At 53.3% G+C, this 24393-nt stretch overlaps 1 protein-coding gene across 3 annotated transcripts in view; it reads right to left on the bottom strand.

The window, feature by feature from the left end:
- SLU7 (SLU7 homolog, splicing factor) overlaps nt 1-24393 on the bottom strand; it is a 525459-nt gene that overhangs the window by 381563 nt on the left and 119503 nt on the right. For all 3 annotated transcript variants that reach the window (XM_069654248.1, XM_069654249.1, XM_069654250.1), the window contains exon 6: nt 14616-14684. In XM_069654248.1, coding sequence (XP_069510349.1) covers nt 14616-14684 — 69 coding nt within the window. The remainder of the gene's footprint in view (nt 1-14615; nt 14685-24393) is intronic.

Raw genomic sequence — 24393 nt, 5'->3', positions numbered from 1 at the left:
AGGCAAGACTTCCCAGCGCTGCGCATAGCGCTTACTTACCGCATCATAGTGCTCTTAATGCGCCATCATTTACCAGCGGGGCTCAACCAAGCCAGTTTGCAGCGCTGAAGCTCTGCATACCTAAGGGAGAAAAAAGACATTTCAAACAAAGAAAGGCATGCAGGATAGCAACAAAACTAAAGAACAGAAATAAGACCTACCTGAACAATATCAAAACGGGCCGGCGTCAATGAAGTGACTGGACCGCACTCGCCCATGAAAGACAACGCGCCACTGCAAAGAAGGCAGGACGGAGAGCACGCCTAATTCTACTACAAGGTGAGTAGAGGGCGCCAGAGGGACTGAAATCATACGGGGGTGGAGGCAGGGTACTTACCCCAGTCGGTCAGTCTTCAACACAGTCCTCCTGCATTTTCAGGCAGAACCTTCCCCGCAGACCACATCAGGGCAAAGCTGAGAAGCATACCAGCGAGTAACCCGGCTGGGTGGCGTCCCTGTGGATACCAGGCGAGCGTAACAGTAGGACGCACGATGCCCGTAGGCCTCAGTTGTAGTTTTTTCCCCAGAACGTGTGGCACCAATCTTCTGCCAATAGGACCACAGAAAGCCTTGCGGAAACGTAAGCTGCAATCGCATAAGAAATTCTGTAGCGGGGAAGGCAGGGAGGGAGCGATATGGAATACGTCATCTGACCAGCCCATCGAAAGAATGTTACCAGGTAAGAAAGTAACTTGTTCTTCGAGGGGATTGGGTCCTCCGACGTATTCCATATCTATGACAGACTCCCAAAGCAGTACCAACGTAAGGAGGTGGGAAAAGAATTTAGAATATACAAATTTAGAATACCCAATCAAATTGCAGAGTAAAGGACGGCCTTGCCAAAGGCCAGATCCTGCCCATGGATAGAATCAAGGGAGTAGTGACGTGCAAAAGTATGGACCGAAGCCGAAGTGGCTGCATCACAGATGTTGCGAATAGGAACACCCCTCTGCAGGGCAGTAGAGGCAGCCATACCCCTAGTCGAATGGGCCCGTAAGCCTACAGGAGGATCCTTACCCGCCAGGCGGTAACATTCAGAAATTGCCAAGATAATCAATCTAGACAAAGTCTGCTTAGTCACAGCTTGTCCCAAACCCCTTCCAGCGTAACCAATAAAGAGCTGATCGTCCACTCTGACCCGGGACATCCGTGAAATGTAGAAACTTAAAGCTCTCCTAGGATCTAACCTATGGAGCCTCTCCTCATCCTTAACAGGATGTGGAGGAGGATAAAATTCCGGAAGAACATCCTTCTGGCTCGAATGAAATTCCGACACCACCTTCGGAAGAAAGGAAGGACGAACTCTAAGGACAACCCTGTCCTTACGAAACACAGTTAAGGGTGGCTTAGCTGAAAGTGCCTGTAACTCAATCACTCTGCGAGCGGAAGTGACTGCAACTAATAATACAGTTTTAAGGGTTAACAGTCTCAAAGGACAAGAATGCAAAGGCTCAAACGGAGCACCCATTAGAAACTTGAGAACAAGGTTCAAATCCGAACCGGGCACCTAGAAAGGTGACGGAGGGAACACATTAGTGAGCCCTTTCAGAAACTGAGAAATTAAAGGAATTTTAAAATAAGAACACTCCTCAGACGAGCGCTTAAAAATGGACAGCGCCGCTAGGTAACCTTTAATGGTACCCACTTGTAAGCCCCTGTGGGCTAAAGAAAGCAAAAAAGACAGAACTACAGGAATGTCACATGAAAAAGGATCCACATTCTTAACCCTGCACCAGTCGCAGAACTTTCTCCAACGGCAACGGTACAGGGACTTTGTTGCCGGCCGTCTGACGGAAGGAACACCTCCATCACATCTTCAGGGAGGTCCCAATCCATATCCCTCAACCTTTCAGAAGCCAAGCGTGAAGGTTGAGGGATCTGACCTCTGGATGGAGAACCTGACCCCCCCCCTCCCGTGAGAGCAGGTCGTTTCGGTAGGGAAGACGACGTGTACGGCAGATGGACAAGTCGAGAAGGTCCGGGTAACACGCCCTCCAGGCCCAAGCAGGAGCAATGAGGATCATCCGGGAACCGACATCCGTAACCTCTGCAGCACCTGTGGGATGACGGGGACTGGAGGAAACGCGTACAGCAGTGGGAAGGACCACTCCACCACAAATGCGTCTCCTAAGGCTCCTCTTGGAGGAAATTCATGCAAGCAGAACCTTTCACACTTCCGGTTGACACTGGAGGCGAAGAGATCCACTTGAGGGGTCCCCCAAAGGGCAAAGATCTCCAGAAGAATCTCCTGAGCCAACTCCCACTCGTGAGAGATCGCGTCTCGTTTTCGTCTCCGGCCAGATGAACTGCCGAGATTGAAATTTCCTGCTGGATGGCCCAGCACCAGAGCTGCATCGCCTCCCTGCACAGAGGAAGTGACCCTGCCCCCCCTTTTTGTTGAGGTAGTGCATGGCCACTGTGTTGTCCGTCAGGATTAGGACATTCTTTCCTCACACAGTCAGCAGAAAAGCCTTCAGGGCAAGCCTGACGGCCCTCAGCTCCAACAGATTGATATGGAGTCTGGACTCTGACGGAGACCAACGACCGCTGACTGTCAGCTCGTTGGCATGAGCTCCCCATCCCGTGAGGGATGCGTCCGTCACAATCATCACCTCCGGCCAGGGCAGCCAAAATGGAGCCCCACTCATCAGATTGCCTTCGTCGGCCCACCACAGAAGGTCCTGAGCAACCGATGGCGGCACCTGAACGGGGTCCGACATCCTGCTGGAGGACTGTGACCACTGCATCTTGAGAGCCCATTGCAAAGATCTCATCCGCAGTCGAGCCTCTGGCACCAGAAGAATGCAGGATGCCATGAGGCCGAGCAGCCTCAAGAACTCGAACGCTGGGAGACTCTGGGCATGTCAAAACTTGTGTACCATCTGCTGAATGTGAAGGGCCCTCACCTGGGGAGGAAAACACTGCCCCAGGGACGTGTCAAGCACTGCTCCGATGTACTGGAGCTGCTGAGTTGTCGTCAAGTGAAACTTCTCTAAGTTGAGGGAGAAGCCCAGCTTGTGAAGGAAGTGGCAGGTGATGGACAGATGATCCAGGACTTTCTCGTGAGAGCACACCCTGATCAACCAATCGTCCAGGTAGGGGTAGATGTGAATCCCCCCTTTCCTGAGATGCGTTGCCGCCGCCACCACCAACATGAGCTTGGTGAAAACCCTCGGGTGGAGGTCAATCCGAATGGCAGGACCCGAAACTGAAAGTGCGAGTCGACAACTGCGAACCTCAGGTACTTCTTGTGGTTTGGATGGATCGGCACATGAAAATAAGTGTCCTTGAGGTCGAGAGACACCAACCAGTCCTGAAGTTGAAGAGCCTGGAGGACTTGAGAAAGAGTAACCATCTTGAACTTGTCCTTCCTGAGGAGCTTGTTCAAACCGCGCAAGTCCATGATGGGTCTCAATTGTAACGCTCACCTGATTCCCGCAGAGGCGCCGGTCTTGACTGGGTGAATGCCGTATCTTCAAAGGTGATGTGTAACACACGGTTGGCTCTTTGGGCTGGACCTCTGTGCACTGTATGTCTGACTCGAAGAGTAAGATGTCTGCAGATAGAAAATATGGGATTAATGAACTGGGGTTATTGGGTGCCTCTCTCCTCTTCCTTTTCTCTTCTCCTGTAGAACCCCAAAGGTTAACACCCTCACCTTAGGTAAGTGAACGCCGAGCTCTCCATCTGCCTCGGGGCAGGGTGCCGTAACCAGTTTCTTCACTGGATAAGGGTGCAGGCCTCTTGACCTCAGAGGACTGCTGTCCGTCGTTAACTGCACGAACGGTAAGTTCTGGGCACTTCAAATGTCTTAAAAGTCTTTTGTAATGATATCTCGTTTTGCAGGGTTCCGGCGATGGCGGATGGCGGGCTGATGAGAGTTGAGGATCGAACCCGCGTGAGGAATAGAAGCGCCTGGAAGCACGTAAGTAAGCGCTTGTAGCCTGCTTCACGATGCGCACTAACTGTCCCTTTTATCTTGCAGGTACAAGTTCGGAGCTTTAGAGAAGCTGAAGGGTGCTGGAATACCCACTGGATTCGGCGTGGGAAGGAGTAATGGCACGTGAGTAATAAAGTTGTCCAATGTCTTTAAACGCACCTTCTTTTGTCTTTCAGATGCGGGATGCAGCGCCGAAGGCCTCCGGAGCGTGCGAAGAGCTGGTAAGCTTTTGTCTTTCAGATGCCGGAATGCAGTGCGAAGACCTCCGGAGCGTGCGAAGAGCTGGTAAGCTTTTGTCTTTCAGATGCCGGAATGCAGCGCGAGGCGTTGGTGACAGCCGATGGACCAGGTAAGAGATGCGCTGCCACTGAAGACCGTAGTGCTAACCTGTTCTTTCTTTGTCTTTACAGGTGCTGCTGAAGACTGGATTCCAGGATGGTAAGCCTTTGTTCCCTTAGGCCCAGGATCAGAAGCAGAAGACACGATGAGCGTTCTGCTGCAGAGAATGCAGAATAACGCAAAGCAAGATTCATCCATCGGGTGTGGTTTAAATAGCCTCCTGTAGTGCTTAGGTGTCTCCTTCCACAGCCACGCCTAGGTAAGAAAAGAGTTCCTGCTTTCCAGAAGAGTTCCAGTGTTCTGAACCTAGGGAGTGGCTCCTGCCCCACCCAACAGGAAAAGTAGTCCCAAACAGAAGAGGATCAGGGGTTCAACTGGCAGGTAAGTAAGCAGCATGGTCTGCTGCAGGTAAGTCCACCCAAGCATTATGAGCCCGGCGCTTCCAGCGCTGGGACTGGGCATCTTTATGAGCCTGGTGCCACTGGCGCCAGGACAGGGTCCAAAAGGTCCCAATTGGGACTGGCTGGCACTCGGAACCGGGGTTATGGGTCTGCTTCCAAGGGAGTCGGGCAAGTCCTGATCTTTTGGAAGCAGAGATCATGACATCAATCCTCTGTCTTTCTTCGAAGTCAAAAAATAAGGGGAATACCATCCCTTGTTCCTCTCCGCTACAGGCACCAGTTCTATGGCGCCTTTCTCCAGCAGGGATTGAATTTCCTGTGCAACGAGCGCATCCGGACTCTTCAAAAAGAGGTTCCCTGGTGGATTGTCATGAGGCCTCTGCCGGAAAGGAAGACAGTAGCCGTGGACTATGATCTCCAGAACCCACACATCTGAAGTAACGGCACGCCATCCTACCAGATGCTGCACCAGCCTTCCCCCAACCGGAGAAGCATGGTCCTCATGACTGAACTGAAGCGACTGCTGCAGTGCCTGAAGGCAAAGAGGCAACTGCACACGCGGCCTTGGCACATCGAGTACCTTGTTTTCAATCCTCTGGCACTCCTACGGTTGCCCCTTTGACTTGCAGCTCCTCTCGATTTACTAAAGGATGAGTAATAACGAAAGGAACCTCCCCTCCATTGCTGTCACCTAGGACGAAAAGGCGGAGGTTGGCGGACTGCAGCACCCAACGACTTTGCTACAGCTTTGGAGGTCTGCAACCTCTCAAGACTCTCGTCAGCCCTGCTGCCAAAAAGATGTTCACAATCAAAGGGCATGTTGAGGAGGCGGGCCTGCACATCAGGAGCAAAACACGACTTCCGCAACCACACAAACCTGCGCATTACGGTGCTCGCCACCATGGACCGGCAGACGCAACCAACCATGTCCAGACCCGACTGAACGGATTCACACATGGCGTCCTTGCCATCCTGCACGATAGCAAGGAAACCATCCCGTTCCTCCCCTTCGGGAATATGATCAGCCGCTAGGGAAATACAGTTCCACAGAGTGTGCGTGAAACGAGACAAGGCACAAACGGAGTTGGCAGCCTGAAGCGCCATTCCCCCCCCAGAAGAAAATACCCTCTTCGCCCAGCCGTCAAAACGTTTGTCGTCCCTATCAGGAGGGATGGTAGGGTATGATGCCTGCTTTGCGGGAGCCATAGCCGCCTGCACCAACAAACTCTCCGGAGTAGGGTGCGTTGTCAAGTAGCAGGGGTCGCCACTGGCTGGGCGATATTTCTTTGGCAAGGACTTGCTCACTGCCGGGAGACTCTCCGGAGAAGTCCAAGCTGCAGCCACCCTTCTCTGCAAAGCCATATGGAATGGCAGCACCGGGTCAGTTGGAGAACGTTGGTCAAAGATATCCGGCAGGTCATCCTACTGAAAATCCCCAGGGGGGGCAGACCAACCCAGGTATTCAGTGACCCTCGACATGCGGCGCCGATATGAAGATTCGGCATGCATGCCAGGCTCCGGCCTACCAAACTCCACCTCCGGAGAGGTGTCTAGACCACTGGCGTCATGCAGCGACTGACGCAGGTCCTCAAGTTGACTGTGACCAGAAACAATGTCATCGGAAACCAATGCAAGAACCTCACCTTCCTCAGACCCCTCATTCACCTCAGAAATATAATCTAGAGGCTGGAAAGAGGGTACAGAAAAAGGCACAAAGACAGAACTGAGGCTACGGGCGTCGTGCGTCCTACTTATAACATCCGGTGACGTCGGCCCAATGGAGGCCCTCGAGGACGGCGTACAAACGTCATCGACGCATGACGCAGACAGCGAAAGATTTTTCAAAGCAGCACAGCTGTGGTGATTACTGTCATAGGGAACAAGTTACTTACCTGTAACTGTTGTTCTCCAGCATGGGTCTGGCATGGATTCACATGCTCATGAATATTCCCCGTCGTCAGGCTGGGAATCCTCGGTAAAGAAAAAACCAGTATCAGTTTCGTTTCTGATCTGTCTTTCGTAGTAATAACCAATCACTGGTCTCTGCGTCATACTGACCACAGCCAATGATTGCCCTCTACCTAAGCACCGCCTCTGGCAGCCATCTTCAGATTTGGAAGCACGTGAAGTGGCAGTATGACCAAGTGAAGAGCCGCAGAGGGGTAGGCGGGAGGGTTCGCATGTGAATCCATGCCAGACCCATGCTGGAGAACAACAGTTACAGGTAAGTAACTTGTTCCTTCTCCAGCATGGGGTCTGGCATGGATTCACATGCTCATGAATAAAGAATACATAGCAGTACACACATGCACAACCACGGGAGGTGGCAAAGGCTCAACATTAAGCATCACATCAACTCAACATTAAGCATCTTACCTCCTCACCAGGCTCACCTCAGGCGAACAGGTTGCGCAGCACTGCTTGGCCGACCCTGGACTCCTCCCTGGAATCCCGGTCGACGCAGTAGAATTTCGTGAAGGTGTGCGTCGACCTCCACGTAGCAGCCCTGCATATGTCCAGCAGGGGCACACCAGATAGGAACGCCGTGGTAGCTGCGATCGCTCTGGTGGAATGGGCTCTCGGACGGCCAGGCAGCGGTCGGTTTGCCAACCGGTGACAGCACATGATACAGCCGGAGAGCCATCTGGAAATGGAAGCCTTCGAGAGAGCCTTCCCCTGATTGACAGGTCCAAAGTTCACAAAGAGTTGTGACGTCTTCCGAAAACCCTTCGTGCGGTCCACGTAGAACTTCAGCGCTCTAGCTACATCCAGCGAGTGCAAAGTCCTCTCAGCCGGCGACAAAGGCGACGGGAAGAACACAGGTAACACCAAGGGTTCGTTGAGATGGAAGTCCGACGGTACCTTGGGCATGAAGGAGGGGTGCGTCCTGAGCACTACCCTCATGTCGTGGAAAGTCAAGTACGGGGCCTTGCAGGAAAGGGCCTGGATCTCTCCCACTCGTCGTGCGGAGGTGATGGCCACAAGAAAAGCTGTTTTCCACGATAGAATCTTCAACGGGGCCGAGTGCAGAGGCTCGAACGGAGGTCCCATGAGCTTGGTCAGCACCACGTTGAGCTCCCACGCCGGGGCCGGAGCCTTCACCGGCGGGAACGATCTGAACAGTCCCTTCATGAACTCTTTCACCAGACGATGAGACCACAAGGACGTCCGCCCCGTGGTTCTGGTGTATCGGGAGATCGCAGCAAGATGAATCTTGATGGACGCGTGTGCCAGACCAGCTTTGGCCAGCGTCAGCAGGTACGGCAGTACTTGGGGAGCCGTAATCCGTAGAGGGTTAATCTTCTGTGCGTGGCACCAGACAGAGAACCTCTTCCATTTGTGTCCGTAGCATTTAAGAGTCGAGGACGCCCTGGCCTTTGCAAGAACCTCTCTGCAATCGGCCGGTATGTCGTATCCTCCAAACTCTAGCGCTGCAGGAGCCAGGCCTGCAAGTTCAGCGACTTCGGGTCGTGGTGGAGGATGGCGCCTCCTTCCCTGGAGAGTAGATCCGCGTCCGCCGGCAGCTTGATCGGCGGGGACGCTGACAAGTCCAGAAGGTCCGGGAACCATATCTGCCTCGGCCACGCAGGTGCGACGAGGATCATCCTGCACCGTGACCTCTTGAGTTGGTTGACGAGCCGGATTAGCAGAGGCAAGGGAGGGAACGCGTAGAGGAACAGGCCCTCCCAGGGGAACGAGAAAGCATCGCCCATGCTCCTCGTCTGGGGAAACCTGCTGGCGAACCTCCGGCACTTGGTGTTCGTCGCCGTCGCGAACAGGTCGATCTGGGGTGTGCCCCACCGTCGGAAGAGGCGATCCACCAGGTCCTGCCGTAGTTCCCACTCGTGGCACGAGCGCAGCTCCCTGCTGAGTGAGTCGGCGATGGTGTTTTTTATCCCTGCCAGATGAAACGGCACCAGAAGAATCCCTTGGGCGACGGCCCAATGCCACAGGTCCTGCGCCTCCTTGGACAGCGCTGGGGACCTGGTTCCGCCCTGTTTCCTGATGTAAAACATGGTGGTGGTGTTGTCGGTGAAGATCCTCACCACCTTGCCCTTGAGGGACGGAAGGAAGGACCTGAGGGCCCAAAACACTGCACGGAGCTCCAGGACGTTGATATGCAGGGACTTCTCCGTCGGGAGCCAGAGTCCCCTTGCGTGCAGATTTTCGGTGTGCGCTCCCCACCCTTCCAGGGAGGCATCCGTGGTCACAGTCTCCTGGTGGGCTGGGGTCTGGAAGTCCATGCCCGCCGTCAGATGCGCGCGGGTGCCCCACCACCGTATCGCTCGTCGGAAACTCTCGTCGAGCTTGATCCTTTCCTCGAAGCTGCCCGTCGTCTGGATCCAGCGCGCATCCAGGAATTCTTGCAACGGGCGCATCCGGAGCCTGCACATGGGAATGAGGTAGATGCAGGAAGACATCATCCCGAGGAGGGACTTGATGGACCTCACTTTGGCCGCGTCGGCCACCAACATCCGTTGCACCTTGCCCAAGATGGTCCTGGTCCTCTCCTCCGACGGGGAGGCCAGAAGGGACACTGTGTCGAGCCTCGCTCCCAGAAACAGTGCGACTTGCGCGGGCACCAGGTGGGATTTGGCGTAGTTCACGGAGAATCCCAGGTCCGTGAGGAGTTGGACGGCCCTTGCCGTGTGGACCACGGCGAGCTCCCTTGTCTTGGCGCGGATGAGCCAGTCGTCCAGGTAGGGGTAGACGTGAATCCCCTCGCGGCGCAGCTGCGCCGCCACCGGTGCGAGGCACTTGGTGAATACCCTGGGTGCCGACCGTAGTCCGAAGGGAAGGGCTTTGAACTGGTAATGACGCCCTTGGACCACGAATCTGAGGAATTTTCGGTGCCCCTTTAGGATGGGAATGTGGAAGTAGGCATCCTCCAAATCCAACGACGATAGGAAGTCTCCTTCCTCCAGCTGACCCAGGACGTGCTGGAGGGTGACCATCCGGAACTTCTGCGCCTTGATGAACTTGTTCAGACGTCGCAGGTCTAGGATGGGGCGCCATCCTCCCGTCTTCTTCTTCACGAGGAAGTATCGCGAGTAGACTCCGGAGCCCCGAAGCCTCTTTGGGACGAGTTCGATGGCGCCCTTTCTGAGCATCGCCTTTACCTCCAGGAGAAGTTGAGGGACGTGAAGTTCTTTCCTGGCCACGGGGGGGACGCGCGGGCACCTTCTTTGAAACTCGAGCGCGTGGCCCCGGGCCAGGGCGTCCAGCACCCAACGGTCGGTGGAGATGGACTCCCACACGCTGACGAAGCCCGCCAGCCGGCCTCCCACTGGGGTGCTTCGGTGGGGGCCCGACCCCACGGCCGGTTCAATCCTGCTTGGACGCGGCCTTGCCGCCTTGACCTCCTTGGCGACGACGGCGGGGTCCGCTAGACTTGCCTCGTCCTCTGTAGGCCTCTTGCGACGACGAGCGGGCCGCTTGACGGTAGGAAGCGAAACCGCCGCCGGAACCTTTGGAGGCGCCCTTGCCTCCGCCGCTCCGAAAGGGCGTTCGTCGTTGCTGCAGGACTCCAAGGGCCCGGGCCGTCTCAGTATCCGCCTTGATGGCCTGAAGGGAATCGTCCACAGTCTTCCCAAACAGGTTGTTCCCGTCGAAGGGCATGTCCAGGACTCTGGTCTGGACGTCCTGCCGAAAGTCCGTAGCTTTGAGCCATCCACGACGTCGAAGGCAAACGCCGTTGCCCAGCTGGCGGAACCCAGTGTCGGCGATGTCCGTCGCCACGGTGATGGCGTGGTCCGAAGCCACCTCACCTTCCTGCAGGATCTCAAGGGCCTCCGCCCTCTTGTCGTCCGGCAGAAAATCCAGCAGGGGAGCTATCTTGTACCAGAGCTCCCTGTCGTAGCGGGCCACGATAGCCAAGGCGTTGGCCGCTTTAATCGTCGTCGCTGCCGACGAGATGACTCTACGTCCCATAGCATCCAATTTCTTTCCCTCGCCGTCCGGCGGGGAAGTCGATGTGGAGGCCGCACCCCCCCCCCGCTTTCTTCCTGGCTGCCGCGGAGACGACGGAGTCCGGGGTAGGCTGCGCCCGGAGGCATAGGGGGGCCGTGTCCGGGACCCGGTACTTTTTCTCGTACCGGTCTCTTCTAGCTGGCGTCGTGGAAGGGTTCTTGAGGAGGGAAAGGCCCTCATCCCAAATGTCGTCCAACAGAGGCACTGCGAGGACCGTCTTCCTCTTGGCCTCGCGCCGCTGATAAAGGAAGCCTTCCTTTTTCTTCTCCTCAGGGCAGAGTTGGAAAAGCTCGGAAGCCCTGGAGATCATGGAGTGGAAAGATCCGATCTCGTCGGGCGGAGAAGCCCTGGTGGGAGGCGACGACGGAAAATCCTCGTCGTATGCCTCGTCGTCCGTACCCGTCGCTGCCGTGTCAGTCCCCGTATCATCCCCTCGGGTGGACGGGGAGGAGGGCTGGACGGGGCGCGACGGTTGAAAAGGAGGTGGTGGATGGATCCTTCTTTTCTTGGTAGGGGGAACACCAGAAGGTCCCGGTTCTGGATCCCCCGACGGGAGAGGTTCCTCCGTCGGTAACGGTAGCCTCGTCCTTATCTCGGAGCATAAGGACTGTATGGCCAACAAAATGGCCGCCGAGTTGTCTTGCGGCGCTGGCAGAGGGGAATCCGACGGGCGAGCAGGGGCCCCGTCGGTATCCTCGACGATGTCGTCGTCGTCACCTGCGTCGGGGTCCATTCCGACGGGCTGGCCTTCTTCCACGCCTAGGCCGTGGCTTAAGACCTCGATCAGCTCCTCTTCTGAGGTTGAGGCCGAATCTACGACGACGCCCTGCCCCCCCTTCTTCTTCCCCACGGAGGGTTTCACGGGGGTCCTATCGATGGGCACAAATGAAGACTCCCTCCGAGGAGGCAGGGAGATTCTGGGCCCTGAGGTCGCCACCACTGGTGCAGCCACCACAGGCTGAGCCAGGGCCGCCGCGACCGTTTCGATAGAGGGCTTGGTCGGATGGATCAAGGCCTTCACCACCTTAGGTGCGCTCACCGCCTTATCCTTGAGGGAGGGGGCACTGCCACGCTCCTCCTCTGCCTTAGAGCTCGACCGGGGCCTCTCCAGGAGCTTCGCCGGGTGCTCGGCCTTCCTCTTACCCGACCCAGAGCGTTGGCTCGTGGTTGATGGTGCCGGGGAGGGTGCGCCCTGCCTGGCGCCCGTAGAGCCCGACCGTTCGGCGCTCCCGGTGCCAGCGGACTCGCGGTGCTTGGCCTTATGTTGGGCCCCCGTCGCCGGGGCGCCCTCAAAGGTCTTAGAAGACCGCTCGGATTTCTTCTTCTTCTCGCCAGACGGGCTCTTACCCTCCAGCCAGTTGGCGAGACGTTGATGGCGGTCCTTCATGGTCCGTTCCGACATGTTGCCGCAAAACGCACAGTCCTTCTCCACGTGCGTCTTGTCCTCATGAAGGCAGTAAAGGCAGAAAGAGTGTTCGTCCTCCTTGAAGACGTTCTGCAGCTGGCATCCAGGGCAGACCCTGAACAGCTTTCCGGGCGTCGAGCTTCCCTTCTCCTGGGCCATCTCCGAGACCGGGCCTGAGAAGCTTCTGGAGTCCTCCGAAGTGTAGCTCGACGAATCTTCACCTTTGAGGGGCACAGATGAATCCGACACGGGTCCCCGTTGATCGGATGTAGGATCGGTGGAGCTTGAGGCTCTTTTGACCGAAAGAATCGAAGTTTTTTGCGAAAAAGCGCGAAAAATAGCACTAACGCTCGAGAGCAATAGCACGAGGATCCCAACACATGAACGTGCGGTAAAAATCTGAAGATGGCTGCCAGAGGCGGTGCTTAGGTAGAGGGCAGTCATTGGCTGTGGTCAGTATGACGCAGAGACCAGTGATTGGTTATTACTACGAAAGACAGATCAGAAACGAAACTGATACTGGTTTTTTCTTTACCGAGGATTCCCAGCCTGACGACGGGGAATATTCATGAGCATGTGAATCCATGCCAGACCCCATGCTGGAGAAATATGAATACGTTGGAGGACCCAATCCCCTCGAAAGAACCTTTCGGAGAATACGTAGATGATAGTGCCCTGCTTTGCAGACAGCGGCAACCTGGGACTCCATGGAGAGTGTAGATGAGAATATTACCCCCAAATTCCTCACCTTATCGGCCGGGACCGGAAGAGGACCCAAGGAAGAAGGCCAGAAGGAAGAGAGACAGTGAGATTGGGAGGGAATCCCACCACCATCGGCTCAGTCTTGTCCCCATTCAACTTCAGCCGGTTGCAGTTCATCCAATCTTCGACAGCTGCCAGACACTCCCTCAGACGCGACATCTCAGCCCGATAGAGATCTAGAGTGTTGTCAGTGTATGAGTAACATCTGACACCGAAGGAGCAGATGAGCAGATGAGACATACAAGAGGCCAGATATAAATATTGAAGGGAAGGGGGGACAAGGCAGAGCCTTGAGGGACACTGCAAAGGAGTGAAAAAATAGATAAAAGGAACAGAGAAAGTGAAAAAGTCTGAGTTCTATCGGTCAGGAATTAGATAAACCAAGCGTGAACCTGGCCCGAGATTCCGGCTTGCGTCAGGCGGTACAGCTTGATGGGGTGGTCGACAATGTCGCTGACAGGTCTAAAAAAATCATGGCTCGCACTCCTCCTGCATCCATTTATGGAGTTTGTCAGGCTCTAAAGTCCAAAGAAACACAGAGACCAAATCACAGAAAAATACATGAGAAAGTGGGAAAAAGGTCTCACTCTCTCCAAGATTGAAATACAAAGTCCTAAAGTCCAGCAAAAGTGCTGGGGATCTTTAGTAGAAGGGAATTAGCCCATTTCTGAGAATTCTCCCTAACACCTTACGATAGGTTCGCAAGACCACATCTAACTAGGTGTCAGCCTAGCTCTCTGCAACGTCAAGAACTCAACCACAATGCAACATAGCTGTATCCTGCCTGGGGCACAGCCCCCTCACCTCCATACATCCAAAATAAAGACTGCTCAACTTCACCCACCCAAACACACCACCACCTCCAATAGAATACAGCCGAGTCCCACGAAAAATTAATCCAGCTGTTCACATAATTCGTCTCCTTGACTCTCCTACTTCCCTGACAATCTGCCACAGCACCCAGCCTCCCATCTGGTATCTATGGGCCGCTATTATGGACCTAGCCACTCCCTACCCACCTGCATCTGTCCTGGCTAAAAATGCACATGCAATTTAGAAATCTTTCTTTCACATCTCTGACTACAGTCCTCCGAAGGGCATTCATTCCCAGAACGCTTAGAGCAATGCCATATAACACAATATGTTTATTTCAGAAAATGTGTTAGGAAATGGGTGCATTTCTCTGGTAATGCCCTCAGCACTATGACCCTCACTCCGGTGCCTGCCAGGCACAGTGATCCTCCAGTATGTTGCTTGTTCGGCATGGTATAGGAATTTGCTTATTGGGCACTTTGAGGTGCATGGGCTTAGTGTAAAATGGCCCCATGTGCAAGGTTTGCCTACCATGGCCACTAGTCAGAATGACCATCAAATAAGTGCCCAATGTCGCAACCATGTCCCAGGCACAGTGCCCCTATCCTGTGAACTTTTCAGGCACTTTTGAATCAATCTATTCAGCTGTTAATGCCAAGTTTGAATGAGGGAAGCAAAAAGCTGCAGTGAGAAAGCGGTTTATTTACAAGAACTAAGCTCTGTTCGTTATACAGTGTTTTGCTCCTCGCTCTCGGATTCCTCTCTTTGAATCCATAATTCCCTTACAAAGGTTCCACAGTTTGCAGTGCGAAACTACTGCTCCCCATCTAGTCACTATTCAGTTCAAGCACCACTACAAAACATCCACTTATCAATGGGCTACGTTCAGGGAAAAGAACATGCAACGTCAAAGCAACAACATACATTTTAGGTCCATTGTACTCACCACCTGCTCCACAAGCTTTCCAGACGCCAAGTCCTCTTGTAGTTTCTGGGCTTTTAGTGTACGTTTCGCCTACAATTAAGAAAGTAAGATTTAAAAAAGATCACAAGCAGAAAAAAACACCAGCCCACACAAAGTATTTATTGTAGGTATAGTGCTTGCACCATGCCATACTTTCTTTCCCAATTGAGAACCCTTGACTAGGCGGTTACAATTTGGAATATCTTAAATGGCCTTCCCATCAGAGATTAATTATGTACACATATTGGTCAATAACTGTGCTGTGGAACTGGACCAATTATAGAATTTCTTTTTGGGTGGGCTTTACCAAAATCAGATACAAATATTGTTAGGTAGATTTTCATTTTTATGCACAATCTCCTCTACATGTGAGTCACTGGCACATTTTGCTGGACTTCTGGCCTGTTCCACTGAGTGAGTGGAACCCTTTTCCCACACTCACTCATTCTTTTTCCCTATCTTTTGGGATACTTTGTATTTCTTTTTGTAACTCTTTCTTGGAGGATATTTAGTATACTTCCGATCTTTAATATCGTGAGATCAGCATACCCCACCTTATGTGAAGTGGTGAGGGGCTACATAGTATCCCCTTTCTCACTGCTTCTGTAACTTCTTGGTTACAGTGACAAGCTAATTTCTTGGTCCTTCCTCTGTCGTGCTGGGGTGGGGTGGGGTCGGGTGGGGTGGGGAGTCCTGGTTTGTCCAGGCTTATTTTAGGAGGGAGAAGGGCTCTAGTTGAGTACAGAGACCTTCGAGAACACCTATAAGCAAGGAAACACACACTGTAGTGATATAAAAATATGTTTATTATATATACTAGGGAATGTTAAAATCAAAACAATGCAGGTAAGTAAAACAGTTCACACACAGAAATATTTACACTATATATTTGCTGTAGCAATACTCATATCGAACAGTAGACCTTCAGATGATAATCAGGTAACTACAAGAGTGGTTTCAGGTTGGAAAATCATACATTAAACAACATTTACTGTACTACCAATACTGATAGGTTAACAACTCTAGGAAACCCTTATCTTTAGAAGTCCAACCCTATTTGGGAAATGTGTTTCAACAGTCAGATGGAGACAATGGAAGGGGGCAAGGAGGCACTATACCTTGGGCAGCAGAACAAAGGAAGGCAGACGCTGTCAAAGTTGTCAAATGCACAGGTGATGCATTTCTTAGAAAGTAACACATTTTAATTCAAAAGGGTTCAGGGGGGCTAAGTAAGATACCTGAAGGACTTTATGCCCTAGGGCACCAAAGAACATGTTGGGTCGTCCACCCAAACGTGACTCAAGAACCGGAACAAACAGCAACACAAAAACTTCCTAGGTAAGTACCCAGGAATTAGACAATCCCTTCTATGATGAAGAAGAGCAATGCCATCATTGGTGGGTCCCCAAGGTAAGAAAGCAGCTACTGTTTGGGTATCTGGCCTTGGTGGCTGGACGAAGACATTTTGGCAGGAGCAGACAGTCAGACTCAGTCCAGGGAAGTAGATTATCTTCGCATCACTTGGTTGTGGAGGCTCCACACAGGCTTTGTAGCCGCAATGGTTGTCACCTGGCATACGTTCTTCCTTCTCTCGGTCCTCAACTCTTCTACGATCAAAATGGAGTCTCTGTACGCTCACTAAGATGCCCACAAGTTTGTAGCTGGCACTGCCCTCTACAAGGCGATGCACCGCAGCAGGGCCAGAGGTCCCAGGGTATTCGGGTTTTGCAGGCCTGGAAAGTTGCAGCACTTCGTGGGATGGCTCAAAGTGCAGATGGTCTCGAGATTGGTTAGGCCCACCAGTCAAAGGAGGAAGTCGTCCAGTCTGGATCTTTCCTGTCGCACAGAAGAAAAAGCTGGAGCCAAAGCAGTTACTCAGCCAGCTTGGTGGACCCTGGAGGTGGCTATAGACGTCGTCCTTCCTCCTTCTTTGGAATATTTCTTCCAGTGGTCGACTCTGGCTTCAGCATCAAGACCCTCGACTTTTATGCAGGAACTGAGCCAATCAGCATGCACGCAACATTCAACCTTTGGATGGTGGCTGTCCCCCGATGACAGCCAGGCACCCAGTTAAAACTTGATCGAAGCAGACACATTGGAGGACAAAAACCTGTGGCGTTGTGTGTGTCCTCCCAGCTTCCTGTCCTCCCAGACACACTGGCGCCTCCCAGCGGGCTTCTCAATCGGGGCCCGTTGAAGACAAAGGATGGAGCAGGACTTCTCCCCCACACCCACGCTAGCAGAAGAAGGCTCAAGAAAGGGCAAGCCAATGCGAGTTGGCGAGAAAAGAAGACAGGCACCCTTTTAGGTCAATAGTGATCCATGTGGGGGGCGTGGCCAGCAGCAGCGCGATGCGGACGTGAGCCCTCGGAGCTCCCGCGACCGCTGCAACAATCCTGAAAAAATAGCCTGTCATCCGCTGCTACAAAGACCCTAAAAAGTCTGTGCCGAAAGACCAAGAGCCCTGACACACTTTGACCGAAGCGGGTCCTGCATCTCGCCCGGGCTGGGTTATTCGGCGATGAGGAACCTCTCCCGCGCGCACCAACAAAGCAGACCCCAAAATGGCCACAACAACATGAAGCGACTCTGACCCGGCGACATAGACAGGAACAAAGGGAGAGCCGAACCGGAGGAGCCACAGATTGCGGACCTCGTAAGCACAGGAGGAGGACCGCTTGAAAGACGAAGCCGTGGACCACCCGGCGGCACCGTGTGGACGGAGGCGCGTAGCATACGATAAGGCGCGATCCGCGACACGGCCCCGGTGGTGTAGCGGACGACTCCAGAGAACGCGCGCAGGAGGGAAAGGCGGCCCCGGACATAAATCACCGGAGCCCTGTCCTGTGGCCCCTCCTGAGGACTGATCTGGCTGTCCCACGGCCCCGGCGGAAATTGAACAACGCGGCCGGATCCGCGGGTGGGGGACACAGCCCTGCAAACCCTAGCAGGTCAACGGACACCCTGCAGAACCTCCACCACTGGAAAACAAGTGAGTGGGGCAAGAAAGAAAACCGCATCTGCAGTCCTGCGCCACGCACCGCAGGCGAAGGGACACTGGCAACTTGGGACGGAGCAAGGCACGGTCACATCTGGAAGCATTAACCGCCAAGAACCCAAGCCAGCCCCAGTTACTGAAGCACACTGACTGCTTCCCCCCCCCTCCATAGCGGCTCCCCTAGCTGGGTCCTGTGAGTGACTGTGGTGGGTGGAGGTGCCCAGCCACAAACAAAGACCCTGCAAAACAGAACATAACTGAGGCCTAAGAGGAAAGCTCTATAACAAGCCCTGGCGAGGAATCACTCCCCTAAACGCAGGAACCGCGGACCAGCCGGGTTACCCTCGGAGCCCCGGTGCCCAGTGGATCTGAGACCTACCCGGACGATAAGGCATAAAATACACAGATCTGACACTCGGCCTGGCCTACTGCGCCAAAGACACGAGGTATCCCAGGCCATGAGCAATAACTTCTGCATCAGTGAAGCCCAGTGCCAAAGACCATTAAAAGACCACCACAGAGCCGCTCGCTATTGTGGAGCAACAGAGGACAAGCGGATCGCCTCCTGGCGTGCCTGATAATGGTATGAACGACGGAACACGACCTAGCGCCACGAGGTACCAACATGGGCAAAGACAAGGGGAAGAAAGCAGGCAACCAGAGTAAAAGGGATCAATTCACCACACCCACGGCATCCACGACATCCGAGCAACATCACCCAGTGGACATGACGGAGGTAGGGGTTGGAATATCCCTAAAGGACGTTATGGCGGCAATAGCTGAATCAAGGGCGTCCATGGAGCAGAAGATGGACGGTATCAGCATGGACGTCTCACTGCTACGACATGACCTCCAAAAATTGACGTCCAGAACAGGAGAGGCGGAACAACGAATCTCAGGCGCAGAAGATGGATTGAGAAACCTGGAACAGCAGCTCGACAGAGTTACAACGCGTCTGAAGGTAATGGAAGGAAAAGTGGACGAGGGAGAAGGCAGATCAAGACGGAACAACGTCTGGATTCTTGGACTGCCCGAAAAATCGGAAGGGCCAAGTGTAGAATTATTCCTTGAGCAATGGCTGGTGGATATTTTTGACTCGAAAGGATTCACTAAATTCTTCTCGATCGAGAGAGCGCATCGTGTCCCAACCGGCCGAGCAGCGCCAGGCGCCCCGCCACGCACGGTGATAGCAAAATTCTTAAATTATAGAGACCGTGACGCGCTACTCCAGATGCCGCGTACTAAAGGCACGATAACCTATAACGGATCGAGAATAGCATTCTTCCCAGACTACACCGGAGAGGTGCAGAAAGCAAGACAGTCGTTTGACCACCTCAAGGAACAGTTACAAGCCCTGAATGTTAAATATGGCCTCGTATTCCAGGCGCAATTGAAAATTTACTATAAAGGCACCTCCATCCACTTTACGGACCCAAAGGAGACCTGGGCAGAACGACACATTGAGGGTGACTGGAGCGCAAGCCAGAACAACAGAAACAGGAACCATAGAGCCCGACTGTAACGCTCACCTGATTCCCGCAGAGGCGCCGGTCTTGACTGGGTGAATGCCGTATCTTCAAAGGTGATGTGTAACACACGGTTGGCTCTTTGGGCTGGACCTCTGTGCACTGTATGTCTGACTCGAAGAGTAAGATGTCTGCAGATAGAAAATATGGGATTAATGGACTGGGGTTATTGGGTGCCTCTCTCCTCTTCCCTTTCTCTTCCCCTGTAGAACCCCAAAGGTTAACGCCCTCACCTTAGGTAAGTGAACGCTGAGCTCTCCATCTGCCTCGGGGCAGGGTGCCGTAACCAGTTTCTTCACTGGATAAGGGTGCAGGCCTCTTGACCTCAGAGGACTGCTGTCCGTCGTTAACTGCACGAACGGTAAGTTCTGGGCACTTCAAATGTCTTAAAAGTCTTTTGTAATGATATCTCTTGTTTTGCAGGGTTCCGGCGATGGCGGATGGCGGGCTGATGAGAGTTGAGGATCGAACCCGCGTGAGGAATAGAAGCGCCTGGAAGCACGTAAGTAAGCGCTTGTAGCCTGCTTCACGATGCGCACTAACTGTCCCTTTTATCTTGCAGGTACAAGTTCGGAGCTTTAGAGAAGCTGAAGGGTGCTGGAATACCCACTGGATTCGGCGTGGGAAGGAGTAATGGCACGTGAGTAATAAAGTTGCCCAATGTCTTTAAACGCACCTTCTTTTGTCTTTCAGATGCGGGATGCAGCGCCGAAGGCCTCCGGAGCGTGCAAAGAGCTGGTAAGCTTTTGTCTTTCAGTTGCCGGAATGCAGTGCGAAGACCCCCGGAGCATGCGAAGAGTAGGTAAGCCTTTGTCTTTCAGATGCCGGAATGCAGCGCGAGGCGTTGGTGACAGCCGATGGACCAGGTAAGAGATGCGCTGCCACTGAAGACCGTAGTGCTAACCTGTTCTTTCTTTGTCTTTACAGGTGCTGCTGAAGACTGGATTCCAGGATGGTAAGCTTTGTTCCCTTAGGCCCAGGATCAGAAGCAGAAGACACGATGAGCGTTCTGCTGCAGAGAATGCAGAATAACGCAAAGCAAGATTCATCCATCGGGTGTGGTTTAAATAGCCTCCTGTAGTGCTTAGGTGTCTCCTTCCACAGCCACGCCTAGGTAAGAAAAGAGTTCCTGCTTTCCAGAAGAGTTCCAGTGTTCTGAACCTAGGGAGTGGCTCCTGCCCCACCCAACAGGAAAAGTAGTCCCAAACAGAAGAGGATCAGAGGTTCAACTGGCAGGTAAGTAAGCAGCATGGTCTGCTGCAGGTAAGTCTACCCAAGCATTATGAGCCCGGCGCTTCCAGCGCTGGGACTGGGCATCTTTATGAGCCTGGTGCCACTGGTGCCAGGACAGGGTCCAAAAGGTCCCAATTGGGACTGGCTGGCACTCGGAACCGGGGTTATGGGTCTGCTTCCAAGGGAGTCGGGCAAGTCCTGATCTTTTGGAAGCAGAGATCATGACGCCGACCGGCGCAGGACCCACCCGACAGAGACCCACCGGAGCAAGAGAGAGAAACGCCGCTGCCGATGGAAGGTGACTGAAATAACGAGGAGCACTACACGGCGCTGTCCGCATTGCCAACGCCACAGAGGTGCTATGGACACCACACACAAAGGCTCGGAATGTAACAAGAAGCAGCAGTGATGAACAAGATGGTGCGGTAGGTCGGGAGGGAAGGAATCTTCTGCTCTTCCCCTCCCCCCCAACCCACTAAGACCGGTAGTTTACCGGTCAACTGCATTGGCGACGTTCGCAAGTTAGGTTGTGGTTATGTTGGGGCAACAGATACTTCGTGTTGGGGTGGAGTATGGGGTGGGAGAAAGGGTTTGTTTATGCAGTTTATGTATTAACCCAAAGTTATGGTGCATTCACGGGACCTCTGAATCATATCACTCAGCACATGCCGCCATGTGCTATTCCCAAATGGCAGCGAGGCCAGCCCCTGCACATTGCCCCTATGAAACCGCTCTCAAAATCCTCTGAATCCGACTCTATAAATCATGGATGGCATCCACACTAATTCATCCCCTGCCCCCTGAACGATCCAAATCCCTCAAACTGATCACATGGAATGTGAACAGGCTAGGTTCCGGCATTAAGAGACGCCTTGTAATGCAATTTTTTGAACAGACACTCCCCGGACATCGCCCTCATTAATGAAACACACTTAGCTGGGACCATTTGCACTTTCTTTCGGAGAACCAATTACCGAGTGGCATTACATGCAGGATACACTATGGGATCCAGAGGGACACTCATACTGATACACAAACGCCTCCCATTCGAGGTATTGACGGTGGAGCGGGACCCCAGAGGCCGCTATGTGGTAGCAATTGGAACACTAGGAGAAGAACCATTAGCCATGGCATCAGTGTACTCTCCACCGGGGCTTGGAGAGGAGCTACTAAAAGACTTGATTACCCTCATGTCAAAGTACCAGCCCGACATGTGGCTATTAGGGGGCGACTTTAATGACGATATGTGCAATTATAGGGATCGCACTCACATCAGACCGAAACCCGAATACTTCCACGAATTTAGCTAAATTCACAACAGCCCTGGGCCTCCGAGATGTGTGGCGAGAGCTCCACCCTGACACCGAAGCTTACTCGTTTCACTCGGGAGCACATGGCTTCATGTCCAGACTGGATTACTTCCTCCTCCCAAATACTGACATACACAGGGTAGCAGCTGCGGTCCTGCTCCCCGTGGTATCTCAGACCATTCACCCCTGGTACTATGGATGCAAGGGATAGCTCCCCCCAGGTCCTGGGGAATGAACAGTTATTACTTGGGTTTCCCCGACTTTGTCGATCGACTCACGGAAGCAACAAACGAATATTTCGAAAATAATGCCACCACGGTAGACGACCCGGTTATTATTTGGGAAGCGTATAAAACAGTACTGAGAGGGGCGATAATCTCCTGGACAGCAAACAACAGAGCGGCTTCGAGAGCTAGCGAAGGCAGAAGCTGAGATGTGTGACTCGGAGGCCAAATACGTTCTTGACCCAAGCCCCGAGACCCTCAGACCCTTTAAGGGCGCTAAGGAGAAGCTCCGGAACATCGAAATGGACAATGCTAAATATGCCCATCGAGAGTCCAGAGCAAGGATCTATGAAAAAGGAGACAAGGCTGGGAAAATGCTGGCCTGGCTCGAGAGGAGGGATGAGGGTCCACGCAATGTCGGGGAAATTAAGACTCCGCAGGGCGAAAGGTGTCAATCAGACCGTGAAATAGCGAAAGCTTTTTCTGACTTCTATGCCGCCCTGTACGATACCCCGACATCTCCACTGAACCCCTCTCTCCTAGATAACAGCAATGCCCCAGCTGTCGGAACAGCAAAGGGCGCAACTGGACTTGGCCCTTACCGAGACGGAAATAGCCCAATTACAGTCCAGAAAAACACTGGGCCCCAACGGATTCCCGGTCGAGACCTGGAAGAAGCTGGGTGGGGAAAAACTAGTGCCACATCTCCATAAAATGTTTCTAGGGGCTCGGGACCAAGGTGTTCTCCCGCCAGACTTGCGTAGAGCCACGATCGTCGTCATCCCCAAACAGGGTAAACCACCTGAGCAATGCGCCTCCTATAGGCCCATCTCACTACTTAACACTGAAACCAAGGTTCTCGCCAAACTCCTAGCTAACCGGCTACAATCGGTCATCACCTCCTTGGTCCACCCGGACCAATGCGGGTTCATGCCACATAAATCAACACGGATGAACATACAACGCCTTCACTTACTATTAGAAAGAGCCCCAGTTATAGATAAACCACTGGCACTACTAGCCATAGATTTTGAAAAGGCGTTCGACTCGGTTCACTGGGACAGCCGTTGGGAAACCATGCGGAGAATGGGCTTTGGGGACTACTTCCTAGGTTGGATACGACTCCTTTACACAGACCCATATGCAGAGGTAAAGGTGAACGGATGGCCCTCTGAGTCCTTCCCCCCCTTGGCAAAGGCACACGACAAGGCTGCCCCCTGTCCCCCCTTCTTTTTGCTCTTGCAATAGAGACACTCGTCCTGTGGCTCCGCCAAAGCAAGGAATGGACTGGGTTTAGATGACCGGAGGGACATGAAGACAGGATGTCCCTTTACGCTGACGACCTCCTGATCTATCTGGGTGACCCGATATCAACCTGCCCCATAGTGACACAGATGCTTGTCCGCTTTGGTGAATTCAGTGGGTTGAGAATTAACTGGAAGAAGTCTATCCTCTTCCCGGTGAAGGGCGGCACACAAGCCATCCCCCAGGACTGCCCGTATAAAGTAGAACCAAGTGGATTCCGATATCTGGGGATCTGGGTAACGGAAGACCTGACACGTTATACATCCCACAATCGTCGACCAATCATGGACCGTTTCAGAGATGATGTCTGCCACTGGAAACTTCTTCCCCTAACACTTATGGGCAGAGCCGCCCTCTTTAAAATGATCACCTTGCCCAAATTTCTCTATGTATTACTGAATGCCCCATTGGAGATTCAAGATCCCGAATTCAACCACATTGATAACCTACTTAGAGAACTGATATGGGGAGGGGGTCAACCCCGCATTGCACTGGCCACACTCCAGAGATTGATCTGGGAGGGAGGAATAGGCGTGCCCTGCCTTCGGGCATACTACTGGGCTTCCCAGCTCGCAGTGGTCAACGACCTCCTGCACGGGGACCGAGAATTACCACACATAAAGGCCAAAATAGCAGCCTTGCACGATACAGAACCACTACACCTGCTCTATCAGCCCCTCCGAAAACCTCCTCCACAGACAATGGAGGCACATGTTACCATGGTTTGGAAACGAGCACACGCTTTTGTAGGCTGGAAAGATAGAGTCACAACTGCACAACCCTTGTGGCATAATAGCAACCTGAGGGAACTTGGGAAACTCAAGCCATGACCCAAATGGGTAGAAGCCGGTATCATCAGGATCGGGGACGTCCTGGAGGGTGGGGTGGTCGCCTCATTTGGAACACTGGGACAAAAGTTCCAACTCCCGGCAACTGAACAATACCACTACACTCAGCTGGCGCACGCCTTGCGGATACATATCCAGTCAGACTCTGCCATTCCCGAAAGCACACCTATAGAATGCAACATGCTCCCGGCATACATCCCCGCCAAGTGCACCTCCATACTATATAATGCCATGTCCTCCTTCGCCACACCGGAACTTCCCCCACCTTAAATCTAAATGGGAGGAGGATGTGGGTAGCATAGACCCGGAAGACTGG

This window comes from Ambystoma mexicanum, chromosome 3q (assembly GCF_040938575.1).
Source record: "Ambystoma mexicanum isolate Mex_15411 chromosome 3q, UKY_AmexF1_1, whole genome shotgun sequence".
NCBI lineage: Eukaryota > Metazoa > Chordata > Amphibia > Caudata > Ambystomatidae > Ambystoma > Ambystoma mexicanum.
Note: the sequence above shows the minus strand (reverse complement) of the source record. Positions and strands in the feature narration are given on the sequence as shown.